We start from the raw sequence: 13377 nt of genomic DNA on the forward strand, positions 1-13377 counted from the left end.
GAGTTGTTCTGGGCCAGCTGCAGCTGACAAGCTGGGACTGAGGCCCCTGGGAAATCAGCCCAGCACCTCGCAGGCAGGGGGTGGGGTAGGGGAAGTCACCGTGGGGTAGAACGGAGGACGGTTTCATACACTGGGACCCGCAGGGAATATCAGTCCTTTCCCTGGGCTCCGCGTCCTGGCCCACCCCCCAGGGATCCCCGCCCTACTTCTAGATCCGGGACAACTTGGCAGGAAAGCGGGATTCTGGAGCACTTGTGGAGTGACCCTAGAACTTTCCTGGGCCTCCTCATCCAGCTTCTTCGTTTCCCCCTGGCAGTGAACAGGTCACTCAACCCCACTGTGTACTGTAGACAGAGGAGAAGGGGCTTCTGGGCCCCAGAGAGTGGATGGGTACACATACTGGAGTCAGCTCCCCATCGAGTCTGCACTGTAGCTTAAGTGCTGTGTTGGAAAAATAAAGTCATGCCGTAGCCCAAACTCCTACCCGCCTCTGGAGTGTCTGTGCCTGCCCTTTGACAACGATTACACGGCTGGAGGAACAGAGACAGCCTGTCTGGAGCTGACACTCTGCTCAGTCCTGCCTCTCCCCCCCCCCCCCCCCCCCCGGGGAGGGTGCAGGCGGTGACGCAGGCTGCCAGGGGCTCCGGGCCACCAGCTCTGTAGCCCCAGGACCCTAGCTGGCCTGCTAATTGGTCTGGGCTAATTGGGCCCCAGGAAGTGAGGGGCAGTTAGTAGGCTGTCCATTCAAGGAAGCTTTCCCTTTAGCCAACTCGGGCTGAGTTTAGTTCCGTGGGCCTTGGCTGGGAGGCTTGACCTCGGGCAATGACAGCTGCCCACACTCTCACTGTAGACGGAGAGGAGCCAGGCCTGGCCGGGACAGGAAGTCCCTGAGCTCTCCCTGCCCAGGCCAGTGTGGGGCTCTGCGCATGCAGGAGGATCTCGGGGGTGGCGCTGGTCATCAGAGCCTTGGCCTTCCATCAAGGACCTTTGCCAAGACGGGGGTGGCTAGAGAGGGGATTTTTGGCAGGAGAGAGGGACGAGACTCACGCATGAATCAGAAATGATTTGCCAAGCATCCCGAAAATCAAGAGAAGGAGGGAGAAGGATGCCCAGGTTGGCAAGGGCTTATTCACTGTTTGCTCAGACTTGTGCTGTGGGTCTGTTAGAAGACGGAACTCAGTGAAGTCGGCCACTGCCGTCCTCAACCTAGGGGGACAGTGGAGTCGCCACTTTTTCTTGACTATTTTTTTAAGTTGATTTATTTATTTCGAGAGAGAGAGTAGGTGCTAGAGAGAGCAGGGGAGGGGCAGAGGGAAAGGGAGGGAGAGAATCCCAAGCAGGCTCCACACTCAGCACAGTGCTCGATATCACCATAGTGAGATCATGCCCTGAGCCCAAATCAAGAGTCCGTTGCTCAACTGAGCCAAGGTGTTCCCTTTCCCTCTAACTTTTAGCTGTGAAAATAACTAAATTTTCTGAAAAGTGAAATAATAATATAGTGAACAACAAATATATGCACCACCTCAATATACACCACAATTCAACAGCTGTTAACACTTCATTATATTTGTTTTACAAACTTTCATCTCTCTCTCTCTCTCTCTCTCTCTCTCTCTCTCTCTCACACACACACACACACACACACACACACACACACACACACACACTGATTTCCCTGGACAATTTGTCAGCAGTTGCATACTTCATGACATGTTACCTTTGAATCCTTCTGTCTGCATCTCCTAAAAATAAAGGCATTTTCATCTGTATCCACAATAGCATTGCGACACTCAAGAAAATCAGTAATAACTTCCCACTATCATTTTAGCATAGGTAAGTTTTGAAAACTACAGACTCCTGGTCCCAGACCTACCGCACTGGGGTTTGCGGAGATAGGACTGAGTAGTCAGGAATCTGTGTTTTAAGTGCTTCTGGTGGCTGTAACATATCCAGCCCCGCACTGATCTGGGGAACTCGGGGGACCAGAGAGGGGGCAAGTCACAGCTGTTGCCGCAGTTGGGGCTGAACAAAAGCTAAAGAGAAGGCACCCCTGAAGTGCCCAGGAGGGGGACAGGCAGCCCCAAGCTGCAGACCCCATGCAGTTACCAAGGTGAGATGCTGAGGGGAAGGGAGGAGTGGGTGGGGCAGACTCCTCTGAGCAGGATGTACTGGAATCTTGATGAATGCCTCTTGTCTCTAGCCCTCAGCTCTTCTGGAACAACCCACCAGTAGAGAAGGCTTTTGCTAAATCTGCCCAGAGATCACCCACAATTCCAGGGCCCTAGGGTAGCCTTATGGACGATGGGCAAAGCTAGTCCATAGCAGGGGAAATGTCACCAGGGCCCGGTCCTCCTCCTTTCACTGCCCAGGAAGAGACATCTCCTTGGTCCTCCCCCACTTCCCCCATCAACGAGTCTTCCAGCAAGCAGAGAGAGCTGTTCAGAGCAGGAAACACAGACCAAGTTCTACTGCAGCAAAGTAATCCTGGCTCTGAAGCCTCTGCCCATCTTGCCTTCTGACCCCAGCAACCTGAGCTGCTCAGAACCAGCTCTCTGCTCCCCACTCTGACAGATAGCACAATTAAGTCTTGTAATCCCTCTTCACTGCCCGGCCATACTTACCACACACACACACGCACACACACACACACACACCACACGCACACGTGCGCGCGCGCGCACACACACACACACACACACACACACAGTGTACAAAGCAGCCTGAGGCAGAAGAGCAGTAACACTGTCTCAAATTGCCACCACACTGCACAACCCTAGGAGGCACCATTTGCATACACTGCAATGTAAATGCCCACCCCCCCTCCCCCCACAAGGAAGGCTGGAATTTGACCTCATTCCACAAGAGAACCCAGAGTGGATATCGGCTTTGAAGTCAGCTGTACCACCCACGTACAGGCGAAAGGGAGAACTCTGAAATTGGGTCCCCGAAGGTCATAGCTGGAAGGAATCTTGAAGGCCACGTGGTTCAACTCTCTCATTTTATAACAGGGAAAGTGGGATCTAAAGAGGAGTAGAACACACAGCTAATCCCAGTCCAAACCTCTCCCTCCTCCCTCCTTCCACCCATCCACCCATCACACGTTTATTGAGCACTTTCCGTATGCAACCGGGTGGAGGACTTGGCACTCGTGCCCACTCGTGTGCCCGTATTCCCTGCGTCGTACTTCGCAGATGGTGCTGGACCCTGGCAGCCCCATCCTACCTGCTGTCCTGTGCCTCCATGCTGTTTCTTCTACCTCTTTTTCACCCCTTCCTGAGACATCACTTCCACCTTTTCGCTGGGCTAACTCTCATTCATCCCTGAAAACTGAGTTCAGGGTGTTAAGTCAGAGGGCCACGGATGACGGGCTCCTTAGCTGCTGCAAGCGATCGCTGCGTGCACGTTAGAAAAAGGTGCCCTTGTTTTCTAGCCTGCTAGCTGCTGGGGGGAAAGTGTTGTAATAATTATTGGATGAACATGTACAGTGGTTCCAAGGTGACTGGCATGTGTTGGAGTTGTGTGCCATGCATCCTGCCCAGCCAGAGCAGAGGCCCTGTCTTAAATGTTCGCTGTCGGTGGTCTCATGATACCCCCTGCTTATTTGTATGTGTCCATCTCTCACACTAGACTCTCAAGACCGATACTAATCCAAGCGCCTAACACGCGGATTATCTGTTCTGTCAGATAATCAAGCATTCATTGAATGTCTAATAACATCTTTCAAATCCAATGTTAATTGCTCATTTGTCTGCGTTCTTCACTAGTCTGCAGGCTTCCTAAGAACAGAAACACTTACCTTTTTTATCTCCAGTGTCTGACTCAGTAGGTGCTCAATAAATCTTGATTGAAGGGATGAGTGAATGAACGAATGAATGAATGGAGCAAGCTCTGAAGGCTCTGATTAATTCAATTCCAAGTGCAGCTGGGGGAAACAGGAAACTCAGACCCAGGAAACACTGAGTAGTTTCTTTCTTTTTTTAAATGCTATTTATTTTGAGAGGGAGGGAGAAAGCATGAGAGAGCGTGAGCGGGGAAGAGCGGACGGAGAATCCCAAGCAGGCTCTACGTTGTCAGTGCGGAGCCCTATACGGGGCTCAGACTCACGAAGCTCGAACTCGCGAATTGAACCGTGAGATCACGACCCGAGTCGGACACTTAACACACTGAGCCAGCCAAGCGCCCCACACCAAGTATTTCCTAACGCAGATCCTCAAAGCCATTGCACGAGCTTGACTGCTATTGGGCCCGAGTCTAAAATCCCCAGATGGCAGGGACGCGATGGCTCAGCTGTTTCCTCACTTAAACCCTATTGCCTCTTGTTACTACCAGGTGTTCTCCCTAATGGTATTCAGCTAATAATAGTAATAATAATAGTGTCTGACACATGTAATTTAACAGATGTCAGGAATGCTTGTAAGCACTTTACGTATGTTAATTCATTTCATCTTCTAAACAACTCTGAATCAGATACTATTGACACTCCCACTTTTCAGGTAAAGAAACTGGGTAGTTAAGTGACTTGTCACCCAAAAAGCTGAGGTTCTCACCTGGGCACTTGGGCTCCAACATCCATGGCTAGCTAACTGCTATTCAATAGCCAGGTCTCCAGAGAACCCCCTTCAAAACGAGAAAGCTATAATTTGGAATCCTACCCTGTGTTTCCATTGGGTTCTAACCTCTCCTTCTTCAGAAAACCTTTCCAGAGCTGCTGGGTTCTGTCTTTCATTCTCATAGATCCTACTGAATGAGAGGGTTCTCAGCCCCCTTAGCCTTTGGTAATTGGCTCAAGATAATTATCACCATCTAAAACTGAGAGGGGAGTTTTGTTCCATCACTGCCTGAGCCCTGTTCCCAGTGCTACCTCCAGCTGCCATTCCAGTGTGCCACGCTTCAACATGCTGGAAGAAGGCAAGTAAATTGACTCTGCGGTGGCCTCTCTTTACTGGGTTGGCCAAATGGAGAAATCTCTCCATAACCAAAGCGGAGTCCCTGGGTGTCCCTTCCAAATCACAGAATCGGGAAATAGCATCCATCTAGTGCCTGAGTCTGTAGTAGAATCTTTTCTTTCCCAAGAGAAAGGACACAGGGCTCGATGTAAGATAGGCTCTACCCTCAGTACAGCTCCTCAGGTACCCACAGTGACAATGGAAACCAATTACCAGCCACACCTTCCTTCATCTACCCTTTGGTTTCGCCTCTAATAATGTTCTGTAGCCAGCCAGGACTAATTTTAACTCTTGGTGTCTTCTACTTAGAGGAGCTTTTTCAGAAGTTTTCCTGGTGAAGCAAAGGATGACTGGGAAACTCTTTGCCCTGAAGTGCATCAAGAAGTCACCTGCCTTCCGGGACAGCAGCCTGGAGAATGAGATTGCCGTGTTGAAAAAGTGAGTGGGTCTTAGGGTTGGTCGGGTACAACTGTGAGATCATAACATTTCCTTCACAAATTACCTTTGAGTAGGACTGAAGATGGATTTCCACACCCAAAGGCATTACTTACTCCCCTTGATTGCATTAATGTGTCCATTGGATCAATCGGCCAAGTTAAGCCAGGCAGGTGCTTCTGCTGATTGGGGGGTGGTTGTGGGGGGCAGCAAACTGACTAGCAAACCAACTGATAGCAGACCTGGTTTGTGCACATAGACCAGAGAATAATTAGCTCAATGGAACAAAAATCAACTAGGGCCAATAGCAGGAAGAATCAGTAATTAAGGAAGCAGAAGATTTAGAAATTGGTTTGACTTTATTCCAAAGCAAACATAGGCTCAGCACCCCAGCCATCATGGTAGAGGCCACACTAACAAACCATCTGACTGTTTACAGCAGGACCCAAACAAAAAAGCCTTGTGGAATCCCCATGGTATGCCAAAAGTGTATTAGGCATTAGGAACACAAGAATAAGGCCTACAAAATTCCTTATCCTCAGAAGCTCACATTTTCTGGGCAGAGACAGGTGCCCATAACAAACTCTAATCCCATTAGACATGAGCCAATAGTAGCAGAAGGCAAGGCTTGAAAAATACAGAGATTCATTTTGCCCCTACATGTGCATTTTTATGAGTATGGGGTATTAGGTACATTTTTAAGGAAGAGGCACCTTGATAGGTGAGTAGGATTTAATGGAGACAGGAGAGGCAATGCAGAAAGGGAATTCAGGCTGAGAGTAACAGAAACTCAACTGTGTAAGTGCAACGGACGTTAGGAAAGAGTCGGTGTTAGAAGCCCCTGAGCTTAGAGTAAGGATCATCAAGGGACAGGAGATGAAATAAAATGAGATCTGATTATAAAGGGTCTTGGCTACCATGGTAAAGAATGTTGACTTTTTTCCGTGGGCAAAGAAAAGTCATCAAAGAATTTTTAGTAAGGAATCACATGATCAGACTTATATTTTAGAGCCATGCCTCTTAAGCATGGTGGAAGATGGATTTAAGACTTTCTCAATAATCTAGACAATGGGTGAGGATACAAGCAAAGGTAATAGCAGGATCATGTGGCAGCAAGAAGACTGGATTCAAGAGAGAGAGTGATTGGGCTTGGGATCGACTGCTTCGAGTATAAAAGAGAAAAGTACTAAAAATGATGCTGAGATTGAGCGATTTGGTGGATGGTAATGTCATTGCTTGGATAGAGAACAAAAGGGATGTGTAGGCTTGAAGGAAATAGAAAGAAATTTGTTGGAACATATTGAATACGTGTATCCCCCAATCTCTACATGGAGGGTGCTGGAGATACCAGTTTGGACTCCAGAGAGATTAGAACAGAGATGGACTGTGGACTCATTGAGAGCAAGGACTATGGTGGTCTTTCTTACCATTGTATTGTATCATCAGTCCCTAAACAGCATAGATGCTTGGTAAAGATTTGTTCAGTAAATGATATATTAATGTTAGTATTGTCAACTTGTAAGTGTAATTGAATCCATCAGGTACCCACTGCAGTTGGTCTATAATTTTAGAAATTAAACTTAAAGATGTTTAGATACTGTTTATTATGTGTTTACTATTCCCCAGGCACTATACTAAGCATTTTGCATGCATTATCTCTTTTAATCCTGATATAACCCTATGAGAGAGATGTACTTTACAAACCAAAAAAGTGGGGCTTAGAAGATTTAAGAAAACCAGCGAGTCATCCATTTCATAAGTATCTCATCCAGATCTGAACTCAAACCCAACTGACTCAGAGTCCAAATTCTTAACCCCTATGCTACCCAGCCATGAACCAAACTTCCTAGAAAGGTTCTTCCTATGCACAGAATTGCTGCCCGGGAAGCCAAGCCCCATGGCAAGTATGATTATTCTGCTTGCCTTGGCCCTTGAGTAATCCCATTCAGAGAGAACCTAGAGCAAATTTTCCTGAACACAGCATTACTGGCATTTTAGACCAGATAATTGTTTATTGGGGTGGTGGGGTGGTGGACTGTGCATTATGGGATATTGACCGGCATTCCTGCCTCTGTCCGTTAGATACCAGTAGCTCTTACCCCCTCCCGAGGCACAATAACAAAAAATGTCTCTAGTTATTGTCAAATATTCCCCCAGGGACAAAAGAGCCGCTGGTTGAGAATTACTATCAGCAACAAAGACATTCCACAGAACTGACCCCAGAAAATAGCATCTTCCCGGCTTCTCAAAATATTCCGGAATAAGAATTTTGCAACACTACTTCCGTGGTTACCCATGAGGAGGCTTAACTAACCCGATTCTCTTCTGCTGCAGTCCACTTTCTTCGAGGATGTTTCTGGATACCCATTTTGTAAAATAATCTAGTTTCGGGTGTTCCCTTGGCCTTCTTCAGGTATTTTAACTTTCTCTTTTGGCAAAGTTTAAAGAGATTTCTGGAGTAGTCACAAAATATTGGTTCCCTGAAGGCAGAATGATCAATTATCCATTCAAAAATATGGATTGAACACCACTCTGGGATCTTTAAGATTTCTTTGTGACCACCTATTTATTAGGAAGGTTTCACAAGGATCCACTCTTCCTAAATATTGTCATCAAAGTCTCTAACAGAAATAAAAAAGTCCATTCTTTGTCTGGACACCTAAGCCACGTACAATGACCCTTCCTTTTCCCCAGGATCAAGCATGAAAACATCGTGACCCTGGAGGACATCTATGAGAGCACCACTCACTACTACCTGGTCATGCAGCTGTAAGTGAAAGGTGACCCACTTCCTCTACAGACGTCTCTGGGGGCCTGGGAGGCCTAGAGGAAGCTGCTCGGTGGTGAGGGGAGTACGGTGATTTAAAAGATGAGATCAAGAATTAGTTCAAGAGGCTCTCAAATGCTAAGATTTCTCTCAGGTTAAGTATGCCTCTGGTCATGAACATGTTCTGTGTGGACCGAAGGGTAGAACTAGGACTGATTATTGAGATGGTCTGTACCACGACAGCCTTACCGATCGTTAAAATATTTTTTTAACGTTTCTTTATTTTTGAGAGAGAGAGAGAGACAGAGCGCAAACAGGGGAGAGGCAGAGAGAGAGACAGACACAGAATCTGAAGCAGGCTCCAGGCTCCGAGCTGTCAGCACAGAGCCCAACATGGGGCTTTAACCCATGAACTGCGAGATCATGACCTGAGCTGAAGTCAGATGCTCAACTGACTGAGCCATCCAGGTGCCCCTAAAGTATTTGCTACAAGTCAGCTAAACGACCCCGGCAGCAGCTGTGACTCCAACCCATCCATCCTCCCCTGTGCCCCAGCCACTCCCCTCAGACTTTCTGGACCTCCCCACAATGCTACAGTTGAAGGGATAATGACTGGCATAGCAGGGAACCTTCCAGAACCCTTCTCGGGCGCCACGGCTTGAGTCCATTTTGACCAGTCAGTCCATCAAACTAACGTTAAATACTTTAATGCCACTCTAGGGTAAAATTACTGTGGGATTAGAAACCACACGACACAGATTTCAATTTGATACATAAAAAAAAAAAAAAAAAGATTTTCTCAAAAGAGATCCATCCAAAGTTAAAAACAGGCTGTGACTGTGTGTGTCCATCTGTGGGACAGAAATGGTGCCTCCCTAGAAAGGTCTCCACATCATTGTCATATATAAATAGGAGTTCTGTCTGAGACTGAATGCTGTAGGAGTTGGTCGGTGCTCCTACAAGTGCTCAGCCTTGGACTCAGAGAAACTTCTATTTATAAAGTACACACACACACACACACACACACACACACACACACACACACCACTCTGCTATCTCTATGGCTAGATGCAATATTTTTGACTAACAGGCTGATTCCTCAGAAACTTTAATGAGTTGATTCAGGCCTAAGCAGCCTATTAACTCCAAGGCTCACCTGAGGCCCAGTGAATAGAGGGAGCAGGTGGTCAAGGGAGTGAGGTTGGGGATAGGGGTGCAGAACAGCATTAACAAATGAGCAGGGACCATGTGGCACCTTAATGAGGCCAATTCAACAGGATTAGCACACATTTAGATAGCCAGCTAAGGGGAGGCAGGGAAGCGGGCAGATTCAGATATCACCGAAGAGTGGAAAGCCTATGAGGGTGCCAGCTCTAGGACCCAGGCCACCCCGTGTCAGGAATTGCTAGTTGTGCATAGAGACTGTCTTTCTCATGGGCCTCTAGATCCTATGGCAGAGCCCAGAGCTTCAGGACAGAAACAAAAGGAGTAGGGCGGTGTGCATCTTGATTAGAGAAATTCTCCTTCCTCATCACTGCATGGTCCTATGATGTGTGCACGTCCGCATCCGGTGTCATGGAACAGTGACAAGGGGGCAAGGACTGTGAAAGAGTTGGAAACCCTGGCCCATGAAATGTTTATCCCAGGGAAGGCCTCAGGTGAGCATTTCACTGTCTTCACATACTTGAAGAGATCCACGTGAAAGGGTGGTATTCTTGCTCTGCGTGGCCCCAGTGGGTAGAAGGGCTATCTGCTGGTGGAAACTACAGGGAGTGGGTTCCGTCGTAATATACAGAAATATTAAGAAGGCAGTGAAAGATAAAACAGTCTGTCTTAGGGGTAGTGAGTTGTCTGCCTCAGGACGAGCTAAGAAACTTCTTGGCAAAAATAGTGTAGATGGCATTCAAGAGATGGGGAGCAGAGTGGATCTGAAGCTCCCCTGAATCCTAAGATACCTTACCATTGGAGTCTCCAAGCAGCACTAGAACTCCACCCACAAGTTCGGCAGTCGGTAGCCCAGTTTTCCAGTGAGGACAGAAATCCTGACACGAGCACAATTTGTGTCACGTGTACACCTCATTCCTGTTTTGCCTCATTTCAATTTCACCTCTTCTTTCATCATGGCCCCTGTGTCCTCAGTCAGGAAAATAGGCAGCTAAGCGTGTGTCCACTAAGGGATTATTGGCTTCTTGCTTAACTCTAACGAGGGGCATTTTGCACTTCAAAGAAGTGTCTAGGGAGAGGGAAATGGTTGGCCCAAAGAAATGACTCGCTCGTGATATCATTCCACCACCCAAAGGAGGTATTCTCAAACTAAGGTAGACCTCCCTACCTAGGCCGTGGGCACCCACCCGTTCTGCCACTGCTGTGTCTTCATAGCTACAGAGTAAATGCACTTATGTCCCTTTGACCTGGAATAAGACCTGGATTCCTGTGCTTGCCCCTATGCCCACAGTGTTTCTGGCGGGGAACTCTTTGACCGGATCCTGGAGCGGGGTGTCTACACCGAGAAGGATGCCAGCCTTGTGATCCAGCAGGTCTTGTCAGCAGTGAAATACCTCCACGAGAATGGCATTGTCCACAGAGACTTGAAGGTGCCCGAGTGGGAGTCCTCAATGGGAAATAGAATGACCCTTCGGGAAGCTGCATGGGTCATGGGCAGCCTAAGCTGTGTAAAATGAGAGGGTTGGACCAACCTCATCATTTGTTGGGTCCCTTAAACAAATCTTGAATGACTGAACAATCATTGTTAATTTTCATCTCAGCCTCTTCCTGAACTTTGCCCTAGGCCTCACCCTATTAGGATACCAAGAGAATGCACATGTTTCTTAAACCTAGCCACACTCAAAATCAGAAGAAATAAATAGTAATTGGAGGCCAACATTGCATCAGGCACACACTAGACTTTAGAAAGGTCAGAGACAATTAACTATGGTTTGATTTCCTCAAAAAACAGTCTTAGGGTAGTTGGGGCTGAGGAGAGGGAGGGAGTAGTTCTTTAATGGCTACAAAGATGAGCAACCTGAGGGCCATAAGCAAAATACAGAGTGCTCAATATGGGGTGGGGAGCTGCAGCTAGGAGGAAGGAGGGAAGAACTGGGGGACATGAGCCTGTCCTTGAAGTCAGGAGCCCAGAGCGTAGCTTCCTAAGAAATTCTCTATCAGGGGAGGAAAATAAATATGTATTTCAGATGATTATATCCTACACTGCATGGTATTGCTCTTCTCCCACAGCCTGAAAACCTGCTGTACCTAACCCCTGAAGAGAATTCTAAGATCATGATCACAGACTTTGGTCTGTCCAAGATGGAACAGAGTGGAGTCATGTCCACTGCCTGTGGGACCCCGGGCTATGTGGGTGAGTCTGGGGACAGGAGGAAGGTTAACCAGTTGGCTGCATTCAACCTCATGGATATTACTTAACAGAGAGGGGTGGTTATAAGGAGACAGGGTTCAACTTCAGGGGCAATCCCAGGAGAGCATTCATTATGAGGCTTAGGGTAAATCCATGTATGTCTGGAACTACCCCTACTGCTCCCAAACCCTACATCTTTCAAGACAGCCTACCCCTGAACTCTTCCAACAGCCCCTGCCTATACTTGCCTCTCATTATTTTGGCTAACTTCCTGCCTTTGTCTCTCCAGCTAAACCAGGGGCAGAGACAAGATCACAAACCCAGAGATCGTTAGATTGCCAAGGGTTTGACCACTAGCCACCCCTTTTCCTTTTTCCCACTTCCACAGGAGACTACAACCCACCAGTTGGTGGTATCCCAGAGGCATAGTGTTGAGTTTGAAGCCGAGGAACTCAGGCATGCATGCTCCCGCCCAAACGTATCCCCAAGAAAACATCCCAGGAAACTGGCAGAGGCGGGACTTCCTGCCTAAACAACAGGCTTTCAAGGCCCCCCAAAAAGTAAGGCAGGCAAGTTACCAGGTGAAAGCATCCCCAAAATTCATGGGGAGAAAGCCAAAACTCAGAATGTCCACTCCTGCCCCTTCCCTCTTCACCACTCATCACCTGGTTGAGGACGGTAGTAGGAAGGAGAACTCTAACTTAAGAGGAAATCTGCTCTCACCCCCAAAGAGAGGTCAGTTAGTAGGTACTGAGTCCCAATGAGTACAAATCCCTGGGATCTGGGATAAATACAGAAAGTAGCCCTCTACTGCTCCCATTCAGAGGAAGACCTGGCTCATTTTCTCATGGAGCTCTCAGTCTGATACGGATAACTAAGCCTTGCCCTCAGAAGGTACCAGAGACAGATGGAGCAGTTATCACCTGCCCTCTAAGAGTTCCTCATTTTAAGAGGGATGACTCAGTTTCTGCCCCCAGGGAGATCCCAGTCTAGTGGGAGAGAGATTGCCCCTACTTGGCAGATGTCCCCATCAGAACACAGACACACAACCCCAGCCCTGGGCTAACCCATCTGTGTGGGGAGACATAGACCTACATCTGATGGGGGCAAGGTAGCCCTGGAGATTCCCAGTCTGATGTAAGAGCCATAGGCCCTGTCATGGGGACCTTCCGGGTTGATGGAGGAAGATTCAGTCAGATGGGAGAGACACCATCCCCGCCCTAGGAAAAGTTTCAGTGATACAGAAACACTGCCATCCCAGGAGCTTTCCTAGTCCTCTTCTCTAAGCCTCATCCTGACCTTCAGCCCTCACCCCTCAGCCCTCTCTTCTTGTCCCAGCCTTGACTCTGCCTTTGGTTTGTTGTAGCTCCGGAAGTGTTGGCACAGAAGCCCTACAGCAAGGCTGTGGATTGCTGGTCTATTGGCGTCATCACTTACATATTGTGAGTAGAAGCTGTCATTGGCTCAGTTCCTGGGAAATCTCACAACCTGCTCATCCTTTTTCTCCCCTCCCCTATTTTAGCTCCTCAAGCAACATCCACCTCCAAAGCATGTGTATGTACACGTGTGCATGTGCGAGTGCTTGCATGCATGTGTGTGCACGCACACACACACACACACACACACACACACACACACACACACACACACACGCTTACTCATGCACACAGCTCCAAAGGTTTCTGTCCTGGTCTCCACCAGATTATAAAAACAGAGCTCAGTGTGAACCCACTGTTGAGCCATATGGTACTCTCTGTTCCTGCACCCCACCCCCATTTACTCTATATAAATGTGTTGAGTCCCGCTCTATGGAATGAGCAATGGAAAAAGGGGAGGCCAAGCCAAGCTTGGAAGTCAAGTGGGTACAATGTTCA

At 48.0% G+C, this 13377-nt stretch overlaps 1 protein-coding gene across 2 annotated transcripts in view; it reads left to right on the plus strand.

Annotated features, from left to right (window-relative positions):
- CAMK1G (calcium/calmodulin dependent protein kinase IG) overlaps positions 1-13377 on the plus strand; it is a 29551-nt gene that overhangs the window by 10642 nt on the left and 5532 nt on the right. For both annotated transcript variants that reach the window (XM_025920993.2, XM_086694596.1), the window contains 5 exons: positions 5256-5384; positions 8076-8150; positions 10604-10742; positions 11383-11506; positions 12870-12945. In XM_025920993.2, coding sequence (XP_025776778.1) covers positions 5256-5384; positions 8076-8150; positions 10604-10742; positions 11383-11506; positions 12870-12945 — 543 coding nt within the window. The remainder of the gene's footprint in view (positions 1-5255; positions 5385-8075; positions 8151-10603; positions 10743-11382; positions 11507-12869; positions 12946-13377) is intronic.

This window comes from Puma concolor, chromosome E4 (assembly GCF_028749965.1).
Source record: "Puma concolor isolate L17-30 chromosome E4, mPumCon1.1.hap2, whole genome shotgun sequence".
Lineage (NCBI taxonomy): Eukaryota > Metazoa > Chordata > Mammalia > Carnivora > Felidae > Puma > Puma concolor.